The sequence below is a fragment of the Excalfactoria chinensis genome, chromosome 6 (genome assembly GCF_039878825.1).
Source record: "Excalfactoria chinensis isolate bCotChi1 chromosome 6, bCotChi1.hap2, whole genome shotgun sequence".
Taxonomy (NCBI): domain Eukaryota; kingdom Metazoa; phylum Chordata; class Aves; order Galliformes; family Phasianidae; genus Excalfactoria; species Excalfactoria chinensis.
In genome coordinates this window covers 28,741,136-28,766,018 of record NC_092830.1, presented here as the reverse complement: position 1 = coordinate 28,766,018, position 24,883 = coordinate 28,741,136, and the positions used below count along the sequence as shown (strand labels likewise).

The following is a 24,883-nucleotide window of genomic DNA, read 5'->3' as shown; positions in this document are numbered from 1 at the left end:
GTGTCAGCTCCCTCTTGCTGAGCACCACAAGCTTCTCTCAGACCCAAAGCTGGGCTCACCGGACTCCAGCAACATCCCAGTTTAGCAAGACAAGGTGGCTCACTGCAGCAGATGGCTCTGCCAAGCCAGGCTACCAAACAAGAATGTTGTTTTGCATTCACTGCTGCAGCGTGGGGCCAACAGAGATGTTCCTGCTTGCTTCCTTCTCAACTCTACAGGCTGGGAGCCAAGTGCTGTCATGGCCCTTCTCCTCTGCCACCTGAGACCTGAGGTGCAGAACCCAGGCAGGAAAACTGCCCCATCGCATATACTCCCTCATGCAGCACCCTGCGTGGCCAAAAGGAACTGAGTTTGCTGAACAAGCAGCTATTCAGTATTTTGTTTTCTCCTCATTGTTCAATGCGTGGCCCCAAGCCAAGCCTTGCTCTGAATACAGAACCGGTGGTTTTCTTACAGGCTTTACAACAGTCTCACCAAGAGCAGCTCGCAAACGTGTTTACTGCTATGCATCCTCACTTTCCAAATGGAAAGCCAAGAAATGGGGAAACGAGAGTTGCAGATTCTCATTCTCTCCGGTGCCTTTAAGAAGACCCTCAAGAGCTTTTTTTCTTTGAGATACTTTGTAAATTCAAAGCACAGCTCCCCTTGATGCTCCCTGTAGCTGTGCACCATCAGCGCTTCTGAAGCTCAGCTCCCAGACTCGTACCTTAGAAAAAAACCACTACATGACGAATACACTCTTTGGAGGTCTCCCTTGAAAAGGCAGGTTTCAAGTGACTTGCTGAATGTACACAGAACCGCTGACAGGGGTTGGGAGGGGAATAAGTTCTATGTGCTATTCACTGCTTTGTTTGCCTGCCATCTAACTTCAACGACAAGTGAATAAAGTTCTACAGAAACCACCTCCTTCCCTTCTCAGCCCACAGTTAACCACATCAGAAGGGGCTGGTGCACGCATATCAGACACAAAGGCTGACACATGACCCCTATGAGCCATTTCAGTAGGGAAACCCTCGTCCACCTCCCTTGCACATGTGACAGCTGACAACTTCTGTAAAGACTTAAAATTTGGTCATGTTACAGTAGATTCCCACAGTTCAGGAAAAATCAATCTCCTTGTTCTCACCAAGGCAAAATTATTCACTGTGATCCGTGACGCAAAGGAGCATGAACAGAAAAGCAGTCTCTTGACTTTAAAAGCACTGACAAGATTATGTTTTTCAGGACACAACAAGGAGAAATATCAAGTAGCCTCACCACTGCACCTCCAGGCTCCACTGTGGACAGAGAAGAGTAAGGCACTGAGTGAGGGCAATGGAACAGACACTTCCTCACACCAGTGCCAGCCCCCAGGTGCTACCAGGGACAGCATCCCTACATGCTTGATCACCATCAACAGATTACAAAGCAAAATGCCTTATTTAAGTAGAATGATGAACAGACTTCAACAAAGCAAAGACTTCATCCAGCTCCCACCAGCACCTTAATATCTCTGCTAACGTTTTCTCTGTTGAATATTCAAGCGTATTGGAGGGTAGGATAAGAAATCACAATGATTTACAGAGAGAGGACAACAACACCAGGGCAGTTTTCAAATCCACCTAGAAGACTCAGGATCCTAAGTTTTACATTCTTTCAAATAGTCACAAGCTCCAAGATACCGATGCTACCTCCTGAGAACAAGATCAAAAAAGCGTGTGCATTACCCCAATGTACAGATGGTGGGAACCATGGAGGGTACAGATGGTAGGAGCCATGCAGGTTACCTGACGTGCTCAGATCTTGCAGTGTTTCAGTGGCAGACTCAGGAATGGATCCAAGGGCCCAGCATGCCAGCCCTTTGCCTTGTACCATGCTTCTTCCCACACACAATGCTACCCTTTTGAGGAAGATGATCACGTCCAGAAATTGCTTCAGTAATGTCATTTGCAGTGCTAAAGTCTGAGGCACACATTCTTCTCTGCAACCTCTCCCGACCTAAAGAAACTGCCTTCAGATGTACTGGGGAAAATGAGGCTTTTGGACTAAAATGTTACCTGACTGAAACTGACATTGCTTGAAAAGAAACTGATGACATTTGCATAGCTCTAGGCCAAGCCAGACTTTCAGACTTGTTAGTTATCGCCCATGTTACAATGACAATGCTGCAACACAGTTCCTGGAGATGAAGGCAGGGAGCAGAATACTCAAAAACAGGAAATACAATAACTCTACTGTTAGCCATAGGTTGTCTTCAGGAAACTGAAGCACAAAGACTAAGGCTGCAGGAAAACCAGCAAGAGAACTCCAATGTTCAGGCTTATGTCCTGTCAACAAGCATGCTCATCTACTGTCCAGGAGATTCACCAAGGAAGGCTGATAAAATGGAAGAGCTTGTTTTTCCTTCTGTTCTTCCAGTCCTGGCTCACAAACAGCAGAAACTCACAAGAAAGCTGGTACCTGCAGCTGCTCTCAGATGGCCCAACTGCTTGTGAAAAAGATCAAACTGCTGCAATTTGCAACATAACAGTTGAAGGCAACCCAGAGCTGGTGTCATTTCACCTTACACCATGGTCCTTCACATCATGTCCATGCCCAAGCAGCAGAGAATGACCACTGGGGTAAATAGTCAGTTCCAGTGTCACTTGTTCCTTCCCACAAATTCTAGCACTTGGTTAATCCCTTCTTGATGGTGTAAAAGATGGAAGGAGATGAACAAAAAGTGTTTATAAACAAATCAATATTTCATGCAGATGAACTTTAATCAAAACCAAGGCAAAAGTGCAGCTCTTAATCCACACTCCTACTTGCCACAAAGGAAACAGTGAAGTACGGGCAAGTAATTAAGATAATGTTGAAAACCATCAAGTCTTCTTCAAACTGGATTCATAAAGCAACAGAATTGAAGTGAGATCACATTCCTATCAGAGAATGGAAGTACAGTAGGCAGCACAGATATGAGAGATGGGAACATATCCAGCAAGATGGAAAAAGCAGGACTGTTCCCTCCAAGCTGAGTAAAGGCAGTGTCTCACAGACAAGAGACCCAGGCAACAACCAGCCAAGTGCACAGCCCCAGTCTCTGGTCAAGAAAGCCCAAAACCGTCAACAAAAACAAATCCTATCTTTGTTGGTTCAAAGCAGGCAGGGAGCAGCAGCCAACTCTCTCGAGAACAAGCAAAAGTCGGTTTTTGAATTTGGGCAGAAGTTTGTCAGGAAGGATCAGGAGATAATCAACAGCGGGAACTCCAACAAACAAGACAATTAACTTAGCAGCATGAGATGAAAAGATGTACTGAACTGCCTGGGTCAGAGAACGAAAATGATTTCAAAGCTCCACTAGGAGTAAGGAAAGAAAAAGCTACTCTTACCTACAGTGAGGGAGCAGATGGGAACAACACTACAGGTGACAACCAAGTCATTGTCACGTAAAGGATCGGGTCAAGTGAAACACCTGACACATGAGGAATGCTACCTGAAGTAGGGAACTGACTGTACACTAAATGCAGACTCTAGAAACAAATGGCCAAGTATGGACCAAACCTCCTCCGTCATCATCCTCGGGCACCAAATCTCATTAGAAGCTGGAACTAACAACCTCATGTTTCAAAAGACCATAAGCACCAAAATCTGCAGTTCCTTGTCACTGCATCAGAACTGCCATCAGTAATGCAAATCATCCCACGCTGACTGCAGCACAGCTCTACCTGGGTAGAATGCTGCAACATGAACAGCACGAGCCCTGAGTAACAGTCCTGCTGCTCCAAAACAGCACACTCCTGCAGAGACTTCCCTTAAACCTGGGAGGACAAAGGGATCATGAACCTTCAGCCACAGACAATTCAGAGCAGACAGATGCTGGAGCAGTAAACTACAGCTAGGATGCAGATAACATCAACAACTGGGCCTGCTTCTGGTTTACACAAAGGCCTCCTTGCACAACTTTGACAGTTTAAAGAACAAATTACATTTTATACCTACTGAAGGTATCAAAAGTCTAAATTCAGCCCAGAATCATGGACTTCTGCATGGAGTCCCTACAACACAGACCTTTCTCTGCATGGCTATATTACTAATAAACAAAGGAAAGTAGAAACTGAAACTCCATGGGATCTTCCCACTTGGAGGGCATTAAAATACACAGAGTACCAAAGGAAAACACAGTGGGCTCCACAATGGGAGCTGTTCTATCAGCCCTACTACTGATACTGCTGATTCAGAGGCCCCTTTCCACAGTAAGGAACAGGACTGATATTTCTCAAGTTATTTGCAGTACTTTCTGGAAAACTGTCAGCTGTAGCACTGTAGAGGCAAACATCAGTGAGAAGAAACTGCATGCAGAGCCTCACCTACACTGCATAATTTTTGTCTACATCAGTGGCAGAATCTCAGCTTCTGATGTAGATTGACAAAGACAAGGAAAAGCACAATGTAATGCCAGCAGGTTCAGAAGCTCCAGTATCACCATGACTTGCCTGCCTGTACTTGCAAACTCCATGGGTGCAAATTACATCAATTGGGCAGATGGGATGGGGCTGAGGCCTAAATGAGCTATGCGTGAGTACAGCCCTCCTTGCCAGCCAGCTCCAAACAACTACAGCCTGGTAAAAACCCAGAGAAATAAGAAGATTTTAAGGGGTGATTTGCCTCTCGTGCATTCAGTGTTGCTGCGCTGTCACACAGGCTCCTCTTTGACAAACAAATTTTAGGCTGCAGCATGCACAGATGCTGCAGTCAAATCACACTCCAAAAGGCCATTCCTCTGTGTGTGCTACATGCAGGTAACAGTGGGGGACCTGAGCACAGCTTATCTTGCCAAATGAACTAATGAAACAGAACGGACCTGCAATCCGCTTTCCCAGCCTTACAAACTATTATTATGCTTTCCCAAAGAGAAGTCATGCTTATGCCTAACTGTTGGTTAATTCCTCTTACTATCTCTATCAGAGAAGCATACCTCAACAGCTCAGCCCTGTCCGGTTTTCCTTCCTTAAAAATCTAACATAAATATATACTCTCTACTAGAAGGCAAGACACTCCCCCCCTCCACTATTACTAGACAAAATTTCAACAGAACCATGAAGATTCCAGAGAATAATCTCACTGTTGGTACATTAACAAAATGTGGCATAAACCAAAACATGGCACAATGAATCTCATCTATCCTCTGTATCACACATGTAGACTCGTACCACACAAAGACAGCCAAGTCCTGAGCCATGCACGGAGCTCCCTGGCATAGGCTTGAGGCAGTCCCTGTCTCCAGCATCTTAAAGGCCAGATTCTAACCTACCTACATACAGCGAGTCAAACTCCTGCTAGCTGTGGAGTAAGGTGTGATCCAATGTGAGAATAAGCAGATTTAAAAATGTACCCAAATAAATATCTGGAAACAAAGCACCGATAGAGGCTAGGAAGAAGGGGCAGTGAATCTCCTCTAACAGAAAAGATATAACGTATTTAAAGCTATGCCTATGCAAGTGTCCACCAGCCCCCCTGCTCCTTCCCTGCACAGCACTGTATAGTTGCACAGCACAGCTGTTCTGGTAAATCAGGCTTTCCTGTGCACCAGACAACCAAGGCTGACTTGCAGCTACATATGCCACGTCCTTTTAGCTTCTGCACCCATGTTTGTGAACCTGTGGCACATCAAGTCATCACCTGAGGCACATGAGGTACCCTCTGCACACCATCCTTCTGCAGGGATGCTGTGTTGTGCATAAAGCTTAAAGCCAGGAGTACACAAGGGTTTAAATAGCTACAAACCCCAACCCTACCCTCAAAAATCAGCTTCAAAGGTTATGAGAGCAGATAGGGTTACAAAGATTCAGCACAAAACCAAGCGATGGGATTTAGAAGCATGAAAAAAGCTGTTTTTTAATAGGGTAGTGAAAAGCAACAATACAGAAAATGAGGAATTACATCACTAGAACAGTCAACAGGCCCTTAAGACCTAGAGGCCACCACATTCAAAACCCCTTTGCATACAAGCCCTTCCAGTTGCAGATCTCAGGCTCCTCATGCAACCTGCCACTGTAGGTATCACAAGGACCCTTGGGAAACAGCCTTAGACAACAGGAGAGGATAACAGGAAAGAGGAAAATGAAAGGAAAAAGAAACTGGGCAGAGATCAAACCCTCCCCATGGAGCTGAGCAATAGATTATTTGAGTGCCCTTAACCACACAAGCCTCCTGAGGGAGCTGAGGGTTCCTCACATGACTGGAAGGGGCTTAGCATTTCCCCAGGATCAGACCAAAAAGTAACAGGCTTCTCCATACATCTGAGAGTCTAAAAAGAAGGTGCAAAGAACAATATGATATTGCAACGCAACTTCAGATTCTCTTACAATCCTTAACTTCATTAAACCATTTATATTTTGAGTGGAGAGAAAAACAAACCAAAACCTTTGGCATCCACTTAATTATTTTTCAAGAAGTGTATCAAACCAGCCGAATCATAACTATAACAAACTTACTAATAACTGTCTATTTAGGACCGCATAAGGAAGAGTCTGAAAGAGCAGTTTTCAGTAACACTGAATGTAAGTTGATGTACCCACAGAGTTGTACTCCCAGAATGGACGACTTAACTTTTCTGGCTTTTAGAACCCAGCTTCTGTCCCAGAAATGTCTTCAGACAGAAGAAAACCAAACAATCGACACCATATGTTAAAATAAGTCACTACTGATTTTTACCCCATTCCAAAAACCATCAGATATTCTTTTCAAGACGCAAAGTAAATTGAAAAAACAATAATTCTAATGTAATACAGGTTGGCTGTTTGGCTCATCTTTTGTCGTTGTTGCTGTTGTTTGCCTATAGCTGTGTTTTAAATGGGATATTCTTAAAGAGGTTTCCCTTGTTTATTAAAGACTCCAGATCACAATAGCTGTAGTTGATCACATATTCTTGCAGGTGGGTCACTTCAAGTACCGAAATACCTCCAACCAAAGCCAAGACTGCACACCCATAAACACATTCAGGTTTTAAAATCATAGCACAGTCACTAATCCCCAAAATGTATTTAAAATGTGCACCCAAAACACTGTGCATATATATAAGAAATGCTACAGGATGGCAGAGGGGAACCCCCTTGCAGGGATCAGTTACACAACTGGAACAAACAAGAGGAAAGTAGCAAGAACCTGAAACAAAATCATTTTATTTTAAAAATGCAGTTATATGAACTAGAAATAATGAAGCAGTACTTTCTTAGTTATACCCTTCTGCTTGGGTAGAACTACAATCATTTTTGAAAGCACTGGGGGACCATCCTTATTTCTTTAAGAATAACATCTGCTCTATCAGTGCCATCCAAAGGTAGGCTGCCTGCTCCTCAGAACTCTGCAGGTACTTATGCCATGACAACACAGGGCCTCCTAGGAAGAAATAGCTGTCATTGCACAGAGCAAAGGGAGATATTTGGATTTAATCTAACAGAGCACTTGGAGTCTCATATTCATTGCTTATTTGGTTGAATAAAAGACCAGCAGTGACGCTCAGGTGTCTCAACTTCAGTTTGCCTAGGTTGCTCAAGAGACATTTTCTAAGGGAGACTTAAATCCTGTGCATATTTTTTCATTTAGGAGGATCATTTTTCTGTGCTAATTAAACATTCTGAAATAAAAGTAATCTAAGAAAAGTCACAGACCTAGGCTTGAAGTTCAAGTTTTGTCCCTCATCAAAGGCTTGATGTTATTTCAAAGTCCATTCAAACTTTACTGGACAGACCTTCCTAAGAAGGGATGATTATTTCAGAAAACTATCTTATAGTTGCAGTGGGCCATCAGGGAGGCCTGCATCTACAGAGGATGGTGTGCCTGTGAATATAACATCCTCTACTGCCTGTTTGTGCCTGAGGCCTCCCCATCAGGGCACACATTCCACTTGGGGCTGGGCAATGTGGAGGAGATACCACCAAGAAGTTCTGCCTGCATGTGGAGCTGGAGTGCACCTGCATGAGGCAGTGGCTGCTGGGGGATGTGCTGTGCTTCCTCCATCACATCCAGAATGAACTGAAACGGAAAGAGGAGCCCACCCTCCTAGATACCTTCTGTGAGGGCTCCTACCTACATGTGGAGAAAAACACCTGCTGGTTCCAGAGCCAGTGAAAGTAGCTTAGAGGCATCTGATTGTGCTGCCCTCCCACAACTCCTGTAAGATCAAGATAACCAACTCCACATGTGCTTGGAGCAGAGCTCCATGACTCACAGACCTTCCCGAACACCAGGTAGGCTGACTTACTCAACCTCTTCCAGAGCCTGGTGTAGAAGCCAGCCACCCATGTCCAGGTGCTGGGCAAATCCAAGGAGCTGTGAGATCTACTCACAAGAAGGCTGACCCTGGAAGAAGTCTCCACTGGCACTAGAAGAGGCCTTCTCATGCAGTGCTGCATTGATGGGATTCAGCTGGTGGCAGAGAAGCAATATCCTTTTTGGGACGGTCTCCCCAGCACAGCAGTCAGTGCTGCAGCCAGTGAAATCATCAGTTTTCACCTTCCCTTCTCCATCCATGGACTGGCACAGCCCAGGTGGCCATTTCATATAGAACCTGGCATTATCCCTCTCAGCTGTGGCTGTGCAGGGATCGTGCAAGAGGGGCCTTGGCATGCTCATCAAGGGCAGGGTGGAGAATCTGCCCATCCCAGACACACCCCACATACTGGTGCCACACAGCTGAGCATAGCGGATCCGCAGCAGACACTGCTCAACAGGCAGTAGGAATGTCTGCACAGAACTTTGAGAGGGAACACGGGGATAGAGTGCTGAGTGCACCACTGCCACAGAACCAGGGAGCACTTCCAGAAAAACACAGTCTGACAGAAGGGACCTCTGGAAGCTAAACTGGGGGGCTGTAAGAAAGAAGAGGACAGACTCTTTAGCAGGGTCTGTCGTGACAGGACAAGGGGAAATGATTTCAAACCAAAAGACGGGAGACTTGAATTGGATATAAGAAAATAAGTTTTTACAATAGGGGTAGTGAGACACTGGAGCAGGTTGCCCAGAGAGATGATGGATGCCCTGTCCCAAAGACAGTCAAGGTCACGCTGGAGGGGGCTCTGAGTAACCCGACTGAGCTGTAGATGTCCCTGTCCACTGCAGGGAAGTTGGACCAGACAATCTTCAAAGGCCCCTTCCAACTCAAACAATTTATGATTCTGTGACACAAAGCCTTCTTTAAACAAGGCTGATGCTCTACTCAGCATCACACAAAACACACTGCAGTGAATTTGGAGGCATCCTGAACTTCACAGTTGTCACTTCCCAGCACTGCAGCCATCTGGAAGGCCTGCCATCTCTTACAGCAAGTGCAAGCTGCTACGACTTGCGCTAACAAAAACTTCCATTCCCAACTATCTATGTAAGATCCAAGCTCTACAAAAAGAACCACTCAGATCTCTGCCTGGAGCAGACCTTCCTCAAGCCAGACGACGGTGCCTACAACTCTTACACTAAAGGTTTCATTTGGTGCTCAACACTCCTTGAATAATGAAGGTTTTAAATAAGGCCGGAAAGCATAATTTCTGCCTGTTACCTTACTCTTTCCCCCACCCCCCCCTTCAACAGATTCAGTAGAAAGGTGCCCCAAGAGAGCTGTGCCTGGGGGCCCTGTGCTGGCATGCCTGGGAGCTCTGTGCCAGCAGGGCACACTGTACACCCACACCCCAGAGACAGGGAATGCTCTGCATCCCTTGCTAGTCCCAAGGCAGCAGGATTCAGTGCTAGGAAGCTCCTGAGGGGAATGTGCTTCCAGCCCTCCTCTGGAGAAGGGCAGGTTGCCATGACAAAGGCCTTTGAGAAAAAGAGGTGTGGGATGGATAATAACATGCAAGAAACCTATGAGGGAAAAACACACATCTCAATTCAGCATTCGCTGTCATTTCTCAATACAGAGTGATTGGGATTTGGGTTCATGGGAAATAGGAAATGACTACAACTGCCCTCAGATCAGGAGAGGGTGGGTGAATGAGGCAGGCAACACAAACATGCAGCACAGAGTGAGCCCAGGATGTGACCATCCTGAGGTAGAAAACTTCCTGCAGCAAGGTGTCCTAACATCAATTCAAACAACCTTTATTATCAAATGCTGCCAAAGCAGAATCACTGTAAGCTAAGACACCTTTGTCCATGGCCTCTATGGGTCTCTTTTCAATGGCCTTAAGAAAGCTTTAATCACCTGAGCCATCTGCCACCATTTTAGGGACTGTACGAGCCCCACTGCAGTAAACAGAAGCTTGCAATTGCCTGTTCCAGCATCATACTTTGTTTCTAAAGTTTCCCTGTACCAGAAATCCTCAGCACTGTCCAAATAATTTCACAGAACAGAGTCAAAAAAAACAAACAACCACCACCACCAAAGACACCACAAAATAAATAAACAGAGTATAGCAACTAGAGGGGAATAGCAGATCCTTCCACAGCACTGAGTGATAGGCCTAATCTGGTTGTCTCTTCTTGATTTAACAAACCAAGAAATATGGCATTGTTTAATAAGCAATGTGTCAAAACCACGAAGTTCTATAATTACCAAGCTATCAGAAAGCTGGGAAATCCCACTGCCCTGAAAGCCAGAGTGAAAGACAGCTCCAATTTCCTGAACTGAATTTTTAACACATTGCATGTAGCAGCCAGTCATCTCCCTCTCTCCCATTTGTTGTAGGGGATCCATTTCAAAACATCATTTCCTTGCTTCAAGTCATGCCTGTCATTACAACCCCAAAGCACTCAGGTTGCATGCATGCTATCCCTTAAGAGCAGTGACTTCTGGGTTAGAAAAACATTACTGTACATAATAGGAATAGCTATTGCCTATCTCCTCCCTGCATCCTCTGAACAGATCTCCCTATTTCTCTTCTCTCTGCAGCATCTGAGCATTGGCACAGAGTCAGCTGGCAGTACTGCAGATACAGCTCCCCTGTGTCCCTCTACTTTAAGTGCAACACATCCAGAAGGGACGTTGTGCCTGTGTGCCCCAGCTCCGAATCCCCCTGCATTCACATTATCCCTGTTCTCCTGGGGGAAAAATTTCTCACCTCTTATCACCAGTTTTCCTTTTCAGCTCCATCCTCCCACCCAGCTCTACACCCGCACTTTCTTCTGCCCATGTCATACCTGTTGGCAATACTTGCATTGCTGCCACTGCCGCTGTGTTTCCTTGCCCGGCTCAGCCTCCGCGTGGGCTTTGGGTCTTGTAGTCCAGGGCTTGGAGCTGAGGGGAAGGTCGAGGCATAGCCATGTTCGCACTCTGCACAAGAATCAACAGGCAGGGCGTAAAAAAGGGGTCAGGAAAAAAAAGTATATAATAATAATTTTAAAAGTCAGCTGGCAGGCCTCACCACTGACCCGTCAGCCTAAGTGGGAAGTCCGTAAGCACAACAGCACAGGGAAACAACTGCTGATGTATTCAGAGGGAAGTGGACCAAGAGATGGAGAAAAGAGAGGGAATGCAAAAGCTCTGCCAACCTCACAAGAAGACCAGCACATCTCAAATACCTGAAAGCGTCAAAAGAAGCCAGGACAGCCCAGAGAGTGTCTCATCTCTCCTCCTGCTCAAGCTCCGTACCGAGCAAATCAGGCACATCTTGTTCTGCAGTGCCAGGACCTCCCACCCCATCCTTCCTGTCCAGTGGGAAACTTCCCAGCCAGCCCTGGTTTTCCTTCCAGAAATCACATCCACCTCACCCTTCCCTTCCTGCCAACCCCCCACCTCACCCACACCCCAGCCCCGACCCTCCCTTCAACCCCTGCTCGAGCATCAACCACCAGCTCCGATCCCCTTCGTCTCTCTCACCCCTCCGTGGGGACTCCTGACCCCAACCCCGCTCCCACCACCGCGGCAGGCGGTCAGCCCGGCTCCTCCCTCCCATTACCTCTCTCCCTCCGCTCCAGATACTCGGCCGCCTCCAGCAGCCGCTGGATGTTGATCAGCTGCACCTGCTCCATGGCCCCCGGGGCTCCGGCCCGCCCGGGCCCCCCTCGGCCCCCAGCGGGGCAGGGGGGGCTACGGGGCGAGGTAGTTGCCGGCTTCCCCCTAACCCCAGACCCCTCACATCGACCCCTCTTTCCTCAGGACGGCTTTCCACAGAGAAGCACGGAGATGGCGAGGACGCCCGCCCCTGAGGAGGCAACGAAGCGAGGCCTTTCCGACCGTCCCTAACGCCCAGCCTGCCGTCTGCCCGCTCCTCGCTTCGCCCCCCAGCCCGCCCACACCCCCTGCCGGGCTCGGCCGCTGCAGCCCCGACCTGGGCTTACAGCTTACCACCCCCCCCACCCGCCGCCCGGCTCTACCCCGCGGCCCCGCCGGGACCGGCCCCTCCGTTCGCCCCGCCCGCCTCCCCCAACGCCTCGCACCACTTTGTTTACCTCCGCCGGGCGCTCACGGGAAGGGGCGGGGGAGCGCCGCGCCGCGGGGCTGCACGGGAAATGTAGTTCCGGGGCACCGTGGGACGGCGGCTGTCCCCGCGGGTAGGAAAATGGGCACGGACAGCCGGCCGCCCTCGAGAGGCCTGCAGCCACTTCATGCCTCTCCTTGAGGCTTCCACACGTGGGAGAGCCAAGAACAGGGCGATAAAAGAGCCAAGAGAGGCTGCAAAAGGAAAAACTGCGGCTGCATCTTAGAGACACTAATAAAGTGAAGCTGTGGTGTGTCCTGGGCTTCTGATGGCACCCTGCGGTGCACAATCCATGCCCCAACCCGAACAGGCTCTGCAGACAAGAGATAGTCTGCGTGCCTGTGAAAGCCTGTGGGCTGCCTGAAGCACCACACAAATAGGTCACAATTCACCCTGACACTGTCACACCTACAGCGTGCATCCCCGCTCTTCCCAGTCCCCCAGGAAAGCACTTTACATCCCAGCTTCCACACAGGCCCAGCCTCTCACCACCACCTCTGTGATCTGATGTGATCTTGAGGAAAGGACACAGGTGCTCTGCACCAGTGGGGTCAGAGCAATGGCATTTCTGGGCTCTAGCTCAACTTCCTGCTTCCAAAACAAGGCAGTCGTTTGCCTTCCAGGATTAGTGATACTAAACATTAAACAAAACAAGAAATACCCGCCATGAAGCTCAGAATCGCCGTACTGCAACCACCACTGCTAGCTTTTAGGTGGTACATGTGGAGATACGTGTTTCCTTAAAAAGAAAGGAAAGCCGTGGCTGGGATACAAAGGGGTCATTTAGGAGTACATCCGTGAGTCAGCCTCCAGGAGCCAACGTCCAAGACACAAAATAGAAGAGTACAGAGAGGGATACATGCATATGGTGCATTAAATCAGCACCAGAATGAAGCAACAGCCGGATCAGTTCTACGTGAGATAATGTAGGATCAACTCCTCCACGCACACATCAGCTCAGCTTCCACGTCTTTGTTTCTTAAGTAAATAGCGCACAATTACAAAAACCTGTGTGAAACAAATTGGAGAGCAAACTGTGGGATGTCTTTCCAAAGAAGGAGCCCCACAGAGATCAGGCAACCGAGCACAGAGCCACAGCTTATCTGTAAAAAATCTGTCAGTTGTCATCCCAAGTGGCAGCACAGGCAGGTCAGCCTGCAAAGCACCAGAGTTGTGTGTGACAGAAACAAAAGTGGGTGGAAAGTGAATGGCACGAAGACGCCTGGTGCTATTCAACTACCGAGCAAAAAGAAACCCCCCAAAGTCACATTTGAAATGGGGTTGAGCAATACACGGGCTATGCTGGGGAGGGGCTTAAGGAAAAAGTAGTTTAGGGGAGAATGAGATCATTTAATTTAGTGGCTCCGAATGATCTGTAAGTACAGTTTTCTGATTATAAGTGCTTGCTGCTTGGCATCCCTTCTGGCAGCTGTGATTCACTTTCATTGTGTGTTCTGCTGCTTTGCCCTTTAGAAAGGGGCTTTTTACATTTTATTAAATGGCACTTCGGCAGCCCTCCATTTCCAGCCTTAATAATGGATTTGTTAATCTCCCTGATAGCCTTTCCCTCCTCCTTAGCAACAATTTAAATATCCAGGAAGAAATCTGCAGTGCAGAAATCAATTAATATTTACATCTGAAATGCTGCTGTTATTTTATTCGAGTAAAACAGATGTGGCCTGTTTGGTTTTTGTTTTTAATTGTTAGTATTATTATTTTTTACATCAGTACCACAATCGCTTGCACTAAAGTAGCTGCTTCCATCAGGGGAATCTTCTAGGAGCTTTCCAGAGTAGTAATGTTTTAAGCTTCTCAAAACTGAAATGACTTGAAGTTTCTTTTCTTTCCACTCTGCAGGAAGGGAAACTGAGGTGTAAGCAGCATAATTGCTCGCATGAAGACGACCTCAGCTAGAGGTAGAACAAGAATACAGCTCACCCATCAAGATGCCCAACCCACTGCTTTGGGCACAAGGCTTAGAAATAACATGGTGCTTTGCAACCTGAAAGTTATTTTCAGTAAGGGCAATACCTTTAGTTAAACTGCCTGGTTTTCCATCCCTTCTGTGGCTAGTCAAACTGTCCTATCTCCAGCTCTTTGTAACCTATGGGAGGAACATGAACATGGCAACAGTTGCAGGGGTTGCTTGAAGGTGGGCAAAGGAAACTCTTGCAAACTCTTAATCTTGCTTTCAAATCCTTCAAAATTAACACCTCTGCAACCAAAGGCACAAACAGAAGCATCCATTAGGGACCATTTTCTGTTGATCTCAAATCAGTAAAAAAGAAAATTCACAGCAGTGTCGGATGAGAACATTTTTGGTGACAACAGATCCACAAAACTTGTTTTCAGACATACATGAATATTCCACCTACCAGCACACACTGCGACAACCCAGTCTCCATTCCCTTACTTGACACTCTTCCAATACCTTTTGCAAGGGTCCTACAGCACCTACAGGATATGGCCTCATTTCTCACTGAGGAGCCTCGCTCTTTTGCAAGGCACCAGATAATCCCTTCCAGCTCTCCCACTGGCACCTGGAGCCCATCCAATGGGGAGGACAGAAATTTTTCACAGCCAAACCACCTGGACATCCAAGAGTTGGACTGCGAATAAAGCACGTGCTGTACACTCTGATCCAAAGACTACCCTCTGCCAATGGGTAAAGCAAAAGCCAGGGATGTACTATTCCTTGGGCTGCCTGCTCCCAGCCTCTGGGAGACGTGCTGCTCTGTTTTCAGACCTGCCCTGTGCCCCAGTTCATTCCGAGTCAGTGACTCACTCAAGTCACTCGACTGATCCACCTACAAAATTAAGTAATAGGGCCACCCTCAAGAAAAACAATAAATAAACAGCAAGACAACGCACACAGGATGGGGTGCCTCAGTGAAAAAGGTAGGATTTTCCAGACAACAGCAGAAGACATTTCTCTGCTGGCCCTGAGGATGCCCTGCTGCCAAGGACATGATCAGTTCTCAGCAGTGCTCCTGGCACGGCCCTGCAGCTCTTGCTCTACCCTATCATTTCTCCTGCTGTGGCTTCCTTCTGAATTTCATGATGATGTACAAACAGCACGAGTCAAAATAACACAACCTGGAAGTAGCTGACACATGAATCACTGTGGCCAGGTTATGAACCAGGAGGAAGGAAGGGAGTGTACTGTAAGCTGGGAGAAAAATATATAAGTGAATGAGCTCTGTACTGCACCGTATCGCATCACCATATGATCCAAGACCATCCATACCGACCTTGAGCCATGTGTTCAGCTCTCATTGACCTTCTGGGAACCATCCTTTGGCTTGTCAGAAAAAGACCCTCAAAAAAAAATGCATAAACAGTGGAAGGAGCCATAAGCTGAATATAGCATCGACTCACCCACAAGGTTCAGTTTTCCTCCCCTTCAGACAGATTTATTGAAGAGCAAAGGACGAATCTTCAGTCACCCATTTGTTATTCTTGGTCAGAAGGTCACTAAACATAGGCAGCACTTTGCAAGGAAAATCTGGCTGTCTTTTTGCAGGGATCAAAGTCCACTGTCCTGCACACACACACCTGTGCTGAACTGTGAATAAGGACACCGCTGTCACGTTGGTTTGCTTGCCATCATGCTTTTGGAAGAGGATATGACAGCATGTCTGCCTCTGCAGTGAGCTCAGCACATAATACATACCACATCTATTATAGATAAGGCAGCACATCCAAAGAGTTAATCATGTGCTTATGCAACTTGTACTGACATAAGCAGGAGCCTGTAAGCACACAGGTAATGCTTGGCACATACCAACCGCAACTGAATTTACTTCAAGTCCCTCTAATAACACCTTCCCAACTCCTGCATTTCAGCAGCTTCTACATGCTGCTATGCAGGCCTCACTGTGAGGTGGTATTGCAGAGGTGATAGATACACCACCAGGGCTGCCCTCAGCAGGGCTTTCATTTCTGAAAACAGGCGATGTAATTTTTCATGTGCTGTTTCTATTCCTTTGATACCAAGCTCAGATTTCTGGAAACAGGTCATTTGGAAACCTGTACATGTCAGTTAGCAACGTGTGGTGGGATTGGGTTCCACAGTCTAGGCATGGGAGCTGCTTCAAGTAGGCAGCAGCACTGCTCCCCATTTCCAGCAATGAAACTGGAAAAAGGATTCAGCATCATCTCCATAGATAAATACTCCATTTTACCCAAGCATTATGACAGTGGGACTCCATTCTACCCAGACTCTGTACTACAACCCAGTACACTATAATGCACTTCCACTGCCACGCCACCCAGCCACACGGGCATGGTGGTGATGAGTCAATGGCTGGACTAGATGATTTTCTGAGGTCTTTTCCAACCTTAACAACTCTACAATTCTACAATCTGAGTGACAAGCAGAGCTATCCCATGGGGTCATCACTGCCTGCAGCTTTCCCAAAGCTGCCATACCAATCCCAGACAGCACCCCAGTACTTCGCTGCCCTGTTCCCATCACGTGTACAAGTCAGGTGGGGCCAGACACCTCTCTGCCAGTCCTGTTTTCTTCAGGCTACATTTCCTGGGGGCAGGCACTGTCACTCCTCACGTGTACAGCACCAATCAGGGCTGTAACTCAGTGGTCACACCAAAACGTAGCAAAGCCTTGCCCAGCAGCAGCCAGAACCAGCACGCAGCAGGAAGCATGTGTGCAGCTCAGCTCCAAGCTTTTGGGGCTGCTTTCCTTTCTCGTTGCTAATTGCCAGGTAGGAGCCTGTAAAGATAAGCACGGAGCCATTATCCCCATCTGGCAGCTGGTATGGAGCACATGGAGCCATCGGTGCTGCTCCAGCAGCCAAAGGGCAGTGGATCCCAGTGCAATAATTGGAGTTGAGCACACAGCTCTCCCCCCAGCGAGACCAGGTATGCACACAGGACATCATCCCCCCCCCCCCCCCCCCCCCCCCAACACACACACACACACACTCTCCTGCAGCTCTTTCTCCCTTTGACTTGGTCCCGTGGTGCTCAGGGATTGTTTTCCAATCCCAGCAGCAGTTTTCTTTGTTTGGGAGGCAACACGTCAAAAGCCGCCCGCTCACCGCCGTCACGTACAGCACTGCACTGCATTGCACGCTCCATAGTGAGCCCTGAGCCAGCCGGGACTGTCCAACCCAAAACACCAGCTTGCAAATAAACACTGAGACGTTGTGCAGCATCTCCTGATGGAGGCAAGGAGTTCCCTGCTATGAGCACGGTTCTCTTAAGCGAAAGATGCAGCAAAAACAAGTGCTGGGGAAGGGAGCTGGTTGGATAGTACTGCTTCTTTTCAATATTTGGCAACAAAACCCGCACATCCCCACGTGCTGCTCACAGAAGGGCGCACCATTCTCCACCTCCAAGCACCGAACCCCATGAAATCGCGCATTTTTGAATAAAACACATGAAACGTCAGATACTGTTGCAAGACAAGAGCGGAACAATTCAGTTGGCAATCCCGCCCCCCCAACGCGATTCTGACACTTCCCCTTCAAGCTCAAAGAAGAAAAGGGAAAAGGGAATAAGAAGACAAATAACAACCGGCGTTCCCACAGAGCTCCCCAAAGCACCGCCGCTCTCTCAGGCGCAGCGCTGAGCTCCGCCCGCTCCTCCATCATCTCCGTGCTCGCAACGCCCGGCCGCTGCGCTCCGCTCCGCTCCCCCGATTCGAGGCTCTGCGGGCTCATTACGAAACACCGATTCGCACGTGAGGGGGGGGGAAAAGAAATAAACCAACCCAACAACAAACCAACACTACAGCGCTGTTTCTACTTCTGAGAGCAGAAAAACAGCCTGGAGTTGATGGTGGTGGAGAATAAGGGCTCGCGGTCCTCCACCACCGCGGTTGTGGGGTCCTTGCGGGCGCAGCCGCTCCTGCACCACGGGGGCAGCGCATGGGAACTGTGAGAGAGGGGGGAAAGGGTGAGCTATGGGGGGAACGGGAACGCGGTGGGAGCTGTGCGTGCGTCGGGAAGAAGGGCAAAAAAATAAGGGAAAAGAGGACAATAAATAAACAAATGGGAGAAAAATAAAAGAGTAGAAATAGGGAAAAAGAAATAGAGTGAAATAGGGAAAAAAGAACAACAAAGAAAAGAAAAAACAAGAAGAAGAAGAAGAAAAGGAAGGCAAGGAAGGCAGCCTGCGTGTGACCCGGGGACACAACGGCAGCAGCAGCCCGGGCTCACCCCGCCGGGCCGCCCCGCACAGCAACGCGTGACGTCAGGGGGGACCCCGGCGTCGCTTATTGGCGGAGCGAACACTCGCGGCCACGCCCCGCTGGAGGTCTCCGCCAATCAGTGCCGAGGGTTGCCTCCATGTGCGAACCATGTGGCTGCGCGGGGGGCGGGGCGCCGACTCGGGGCGCAGCGCAGCGGGGCCGCTCCGCGCAGCTCCGCGGTCCGCGCAGCGCTCGGCGCACGGTGCCCGCTTTGTTCCCGGCGCGAAGCGGCAACCCCCGTCCCGTCTCTTGTCAACCCCCTCTTTCGCTGCGCTCACCGCTTCGTAAAAGGCAACGCGCATCCTGCGCGCCCGCGGAGCAGGAGGCCGGCGGTAAGGCCGGCTGCTGCCCCCCACCGCCGCTCGGCCCGCGTGGCCGGCCCTGTCCTCTCCGCGGCGACGTGGCGAGCGCGGCCGTTTGCCTACGTGACTGCGCCCATGCCCCGGCGGGGGGAGCGCGGCGGTGACACCGCCTCCTTCCCGCGGACCCGAGCGGAGACCCCTTCCCGTCCACCGCCTGCGGCCCCGCCGCCGCTCTCGAACTTTACACGGCGGTCCCACGACTGTCCGCCGCTCGAGCCGGTGGGGGGGTCCGCAGCCGGCCCGAAGTTTGCGCGGTTATTTATTTCCCCCCTCCCGCAGAGCCGCCCGCGCGCACTCACTTTTATTTTCCTTCTCGATCCGCTCCAGGTAGCTGGCGGCCTCCAGCAGCACCTGCACGTTGTGCAGGAAGGTATCCATCCCCGGCCCCGTGTTAAAAATGTCCCCCAGGGGACACCGGGCCCCGCCGGCCTCCCCCGCCGCTCCCCGCGGTTCTCTCCGCGGCCGCCCGCGTTTCCCCATGCCCCGCCGCAGCCCTCCGGCCCGGCGTGTGCGGCGGAGCGTGCGGCCGTGCCCGTGTGCGGCGGAGCCCGAGCCCGGCGCCGCCGCGGTCCTAGCGCTGCCGCCGCCGCCTCCTGCCGCTTGTGCGCTGTTTTCGTCCCGAGGGCGGCTGCCGCCGTCCCGCCCCCCCCACACCCCCCCCTCCCCGCCCCACGCTCCCCGTCGGGGCGGCCTGGCCCGTCCGCGCCTGCGGAGTGAGAGCGGCGGCCGCCGCGCTGCTTTGAGAGCGGCTGCCGGGCTCGGAGCGGGGCTGGGGTGCCGGAGCGGCCACCTCGCGTCCCTGCTGTCCCCCCTGCACCTGCAGAGCCTGCAGTGCCCCGTGTAACCCCGTGTCACCCTTGTCACACCGTGTCACCTCTTGTCATCCCACGTTACCCCCTTGTCACCTCTTGTCACCCCATGTCACTTCCCACCTCCTCATCCAGGGATCAGTATCCTTCCCACTCAGGGACACAGGGACTGTCACAGCCCCGTGCAAAGCTCTCGGTGCCACCACATCCCCAGGGACTCCCGTGGATCCCATCAAGAGGCAACAACAGCGATGTGACATCACGTCACTCTGAATGTGGCCCCGTGGTTCCCAGCTGCTGTCCCAGCAGTGCATCCATCCACGCACCTTACTGAGCACTAACAGACACTGTGCAGTCACAGGGACCTGAGTCACTCCAGACAAACAAACCCCTTGGGCTCCCAATGGCAGGGCTATTTTTAGGAGGCTTGGCCACAGCATTTCTTTGGCTACACGCGTGTCCTGGGGCACGTGCTGGAGCCAGGTCAGCTCCCAGGCAGTGCAGCGTGGCTGTGACGCTGTGCCAACCACTTTGGCCCTCCCATGCCACTTACTGGTGCCTCATTAAAGCAGGGCTTTCCATGCCGTGGGCAGCTGCTTCTCCCCACATGACAACTCCAGGTTCAAAGCCGGAACAATCAGAATTTTTATTCCCTTTCCTTTTAGCTCAGTTCAAGCCGCCTTTTGCCCCCAAAAACCATGGCGGGTCTGGCCAGCTCTGAGCCCCAGCTGCTGCCTCACACCCTCAGTACTCCAACTTTCTTGGAGTCTGTTCTTGGCTGCTGGATGCAGGATGCTGAACTGCCTGAGCACGCTCTGCTCCATGCACCTTTAACGGCCCAAAGTCAGTCCCCACATGGAAAGCCCGGGAAGAGGTGGGTCTTCGGTGGGACCTGGACACCTGCTGGGACCCGGGCTGCCCAGAAGGATGGGATGCCAAGGTTCCAAGGCAACCGACCCAGGAGAAATGGTGTCTCCAGGGGATCTGTGCTGGGAGGCACAGAGGGGCATTTGCACAGAAGTCCTCCCTTCCCAGCATCACCCACCTCGCACCTCAGCTCGCCACATTCCCTCTCTCTGTTCCTGCTGCAAACAAGAAGGATAAGACAATCAAGAATTGAGGACATCTTGCTATTTCCCCCAGTATCACACACCCAGCAGTTGTGGTCCAGCAGCCTAAATGCAGCCAGCTACATTGCACTGTCTGCACCATCTGTGTTTACCTTCTCGTTAACATTGTTCAACCTTTGAGCTCACCCTGAAGTTTCCTTGCCACCTCCTCAGCTGGGTGTCCCCACCCTCAGACACTGCAGAGCACAGTGCAGGGTCTAGGGACCAGAACAGCTCAAGATTAGTGAGCAAAGGCCCCATGTTGCACCTGTTCTCCCTTTTATGGCCGAGGCCGTTGTAATCCTTCTATAAAATCCCACCTGCTGCATGCTGCTGCCCTTTGGAAGGATGAACCTGTTTCCCATGTGGTAACCATGCTGCCCATCTGTCAAGGGCAGACATTCCTCACTGCTCAATGGCAATACAGAGATATAAAAACAAAACCTGCTCGGAGGGCTCTCACATGTCTCACTTTATTTTGCCGTGGTTGCTGTGCTCACAGATAGCAAAGCAGAGCTCTGGAGGATCTGGAGTGACTGACCCCTAAAGGGTGCGCCTTGCTGCTGGACTGCCCACACCAGGACAGGGGAAGGCTCAGTCTGTGCTAAGGAGCATGGCTACCAGGAACAACATTTCACTTGATAAATCTTTCTTTTGCCACCCTGACGCTGACCTTTTCACTTACACATTGCACTTTTACCCCTGTTTGCCATCCTCTCAGGGCTTTTGAATGTGGTTTCCTGCAGGATCCCAGGTGCTGGGGCTCAGCCACAGCTTCCATCCACCTGTCCTGGGGTCACTCTGTCCCTGTCCCCACCCCAACTCCAGGGCAGGAGCAAGCCAGACAAACACAGATGATGAGCTCCCAGCCCCAAGCAATGGAGAATGAGGCATTTATCAGGGTGCCCAGTGTCAGCCATGGGGTTACTGCTTTTCCAGACACTGGCATGGTTCGCTTTTGGTTGCACCCGGGCAGACGGGCAGGGCAGAGCCTGACGTAGCAAGGTTCCTAAGTTCCTCCCCAGCTGCCATGCAGATTACAGCTGTTTCACCCTAGTTGTGCTGGCTGCACGACTCGTTCGGTCGGTATTTAATTGCCTCTCCTTCACAACGCATTGCACAGGGTGCAATTTGCCACGGCTGGGCAAACAATACAGATAAACGTGCTTTGCACGAAAAGGCCGCAGAGCAGGGAAACGTCGCTATCTGGTCCTGCTTTGCTCCACAGCCGGCGGCTCCAGACATGGGCGGAGTGAGAAGCCACGTCCCGGCCCTTCAGCGCCCGGCGGGGTGAGGGAGCTCGGAGCCAAGGAGCAGGCTGTGCCCTGCCTCGGCCCGGCTTAACCTGCATTTATGGCTGTGTGTAACGTAGCCATGCGTTATAAAAATAGGCAGGAATAGATAATGCTCAATATTGATACAGCCAGAAAGGCAGTTAGATAGAGAACTGGGCGGATTTTAGTGTTCCTTAAATATTGACACAAACCAAGCTATCAGTCAGCATCGCTTTTACAGACCTGCAAATGCCCAGACCATAGCAAGCAGATAACTGCGTCCAGCCTGGCACCAAGAGCAGAGAATGAACCGTATGAGTTCTGTTTTCCAGATCTGAGGCATTGGTGTGTGCCTTGACAGCAGGGAGGCATCCCTGCTCCGTGCCCATGCAGTCAGTGTAGTTCTGGTGCCATCCACATGGCTATGAGCAGCGCAGCATCTTCACAGGTGTCCAGTTGACTTTTCCTTGCAACAAAGATTTCTCCAATTATCTTCTTAAATTATCGTTATTATTTTTCCTGTATACCCAGTAAACAAGCCATAACAAAGGCCTGACCCTTGTCAGCACAGGGCACAGCTGGGGCAGATGCCACCGTGAGCACTGTGCAGCTGTGTTGGTACAGCTCTGACTCTGTGGAATTCTGACCTTTGACTCCCATTACCTTTGACATTTAGGATCTTGTGACCTCTGACCTGCCAACCCTTGACACAATGATCTTTTGACCCCTGATCTTTGAATACCCAATGACCTTTTGATCTTGGATCCTGGGGCTGTAAGCCCTGTGAGCTTTGACCTTGAGGAGTCTGTGCTGGAGGTGCCCAAGATGCAAGGGTGAAGCATGTTAACTCAAGCACCTGATTTTAGGTAATGGAGGAAATGGCTCAGCGATGTGCCCGATGAGGTCTGAGAGGGTCTCCGCAGTCACATGCATCACTGGGTCATGTCCGCACAACGTGGATGCACAAATATCACACTGAAGCAGGGAGAAAAGAAATCTTCATCTGCCTCACTTGTAAGCTTGAGCCGTTGGGTTTTCTCTCCCTGAGTTTGACCCTGTGCAAACGTTGATCAGGGGCAGGAAGGAGAAACTGCAGAAACCAGGCCAGACAAACTGGAAAGGAAGTTCTGCTAAACACGTGTGGAAAAAAAACAAACCCTTGCAGCCACCATTTCTGGTTTATGTGACTTCATTTACAGGCAAACCTCAAGTACTAAACATCTGACAACAACACTTTTTTAGGAGTCAATCACATTTTCTTCTCTCCTGAAGACAACATGGGACATCTGCCTCTTTGACCACTGTCTATCTACCTACCCCTACCCTTGTTTGATCTTCCCTGCACAACAGCAACAACATAAACAGCCTTTCCCTTCCCAAGGCTGGCCAACACAGAAGCACAACTGTAACAAATCTGCACAGAAGTCTGACGTACCCAGGGCCCTGTTTGCCACAGAGATGTAAGGAAGCCATGTGGAGAGAAGCATAAGAATGCAGAGAGTACACAGTGATGTTCAACACCTTACCCTCAGCCTCTGACAGTCTACAGTTTGTTCTCTGTGCACATGTCCATGACTGAACCCCCAGATGAAGGGCATCAGCAAAGCTCTGCCCCAAGCACCCAGAGCTGCATGCTTCCAATCACGTGGCCCTGTGCACTTTCATGGTGCCTTACTGCTTCCACCCCATCTGGAACACTGAGAGCCCCCAGCCCGTGGGTGAGGTTGCTAGAGAGAAAACATTGGGCAGCAGGATATTCTTCTGTGCAGCAAGTTTGCACATGCAAATACGTGCACATTTTCAGCTGCAAAAACACTGGGCTAAGAGGAGAAGCCCTGCCTCCAAGTTACATCTCCTTCCATTTGTGGATTTTGAAATGAATCAATCAAAAACAACCAGTCCAGCAGACAGATGTCAGCTTTCATCTTGCTGCGTTGGAACTGGAATAATGCCCACCAAATCCCCACCAAAATACTTTTCTTTGAAAGCTCTTTTGTTAACAGCTTTCCAACTGCAGGGAACGGATGCAGCAAACGCGACGATCTGATGCCACCTAATGGCCATTCGAACGTTCGGTTTTCGAAGGTCGCGTTTGACTTCGGGAACCAACCCTTCATTACACATTGCTCCTGCAGATGCAGAAAGACAAATGGAGGAGTGATTAACCGCAAAGGGCCTTGGAGAACTCAGCAACAAGTAAAGGTAACGCGCTTAAGCATTGCCACAGAACAAGGCTGCAGGAAAATCCAACTTTCTCAGCCTTATACTCTTGCAGTCTCCAACTGCTGCTGGCTTTGCAACAGAGATGAGGAATTTTGGCAAGGCACTCTGCGACTTTCATGTTACTGAAGTGCTTTTGACTTTTGCTGTGAAAATTTGGCTGGTCCATGAGTCAGAAGGTTACATATGCTGAGAACCAGCCGTGCTAAGGGGTTGTTACCTTTTCTGGATGACCTGTTCCACTGAGCAGCACACAGTGTTTTAGAAGCTTGCAATGGCCAAAACAGTGACAAACTCAACTTCTGCTAACTGAGCACCCAGAGAACGCAGCAACTTATACTGCGTGCTCAACACTGCGCAGTAACCCAGCTAGCAAGGCAGGAAAATATCGGTCAGAATGGCCTTAACCACAACTTGTCCTGTCTCCTTGCAGCAGACTTATTTAAATGCTGAACCAGAATTATCCTCCCCCATGGGAAGCCTGAGTTCATGCAACTGTCACCGGATGCAGAGGACTGGAGTTT

The 24,883-nt window shown here is 49.9% G+C and overlaps 1 protein-coding gene across 3 annotated transcripts in view; it reads right to left on the bottom strand.

The window, feature by feature from the left end:
• Positions 1-19,570, bottom strand: part of MXI1 (MAX interactor 1, dimerization protein) — a 51,301-nt gene extending 31,731 nt beyond the window's left edge. Inside the window, exons 1-2 of one of the 3 annotated variants that reach the window (XM_072339788.1) lie at positions 19,247-19,570; positions 11,092-11,224 (exon numbers count right to left, since the gene is read on the bottom strand). In XM_072339788.1, coding sequence (XP_072195889.1) covers positions 11,092-11,224; positions 19,247-19,427 — 314 coding nt within the window. In that variant the 5' untranslated portion in view covers positions 19,428-19,570. Of the gene's footprint in view, positions 1-11,091; positions 11,225-11,472; positions 11,769-11,849; positions 12,228-19,246 lie in introns of those variants that run through there. The other 2 variants (XM_072339790.1, XM_072339789.1) reach the window with 2 other exon arrangements.
• Between the last annotated feature and the right edge of the window lie 5,313 nt (positions 19,571-24,883).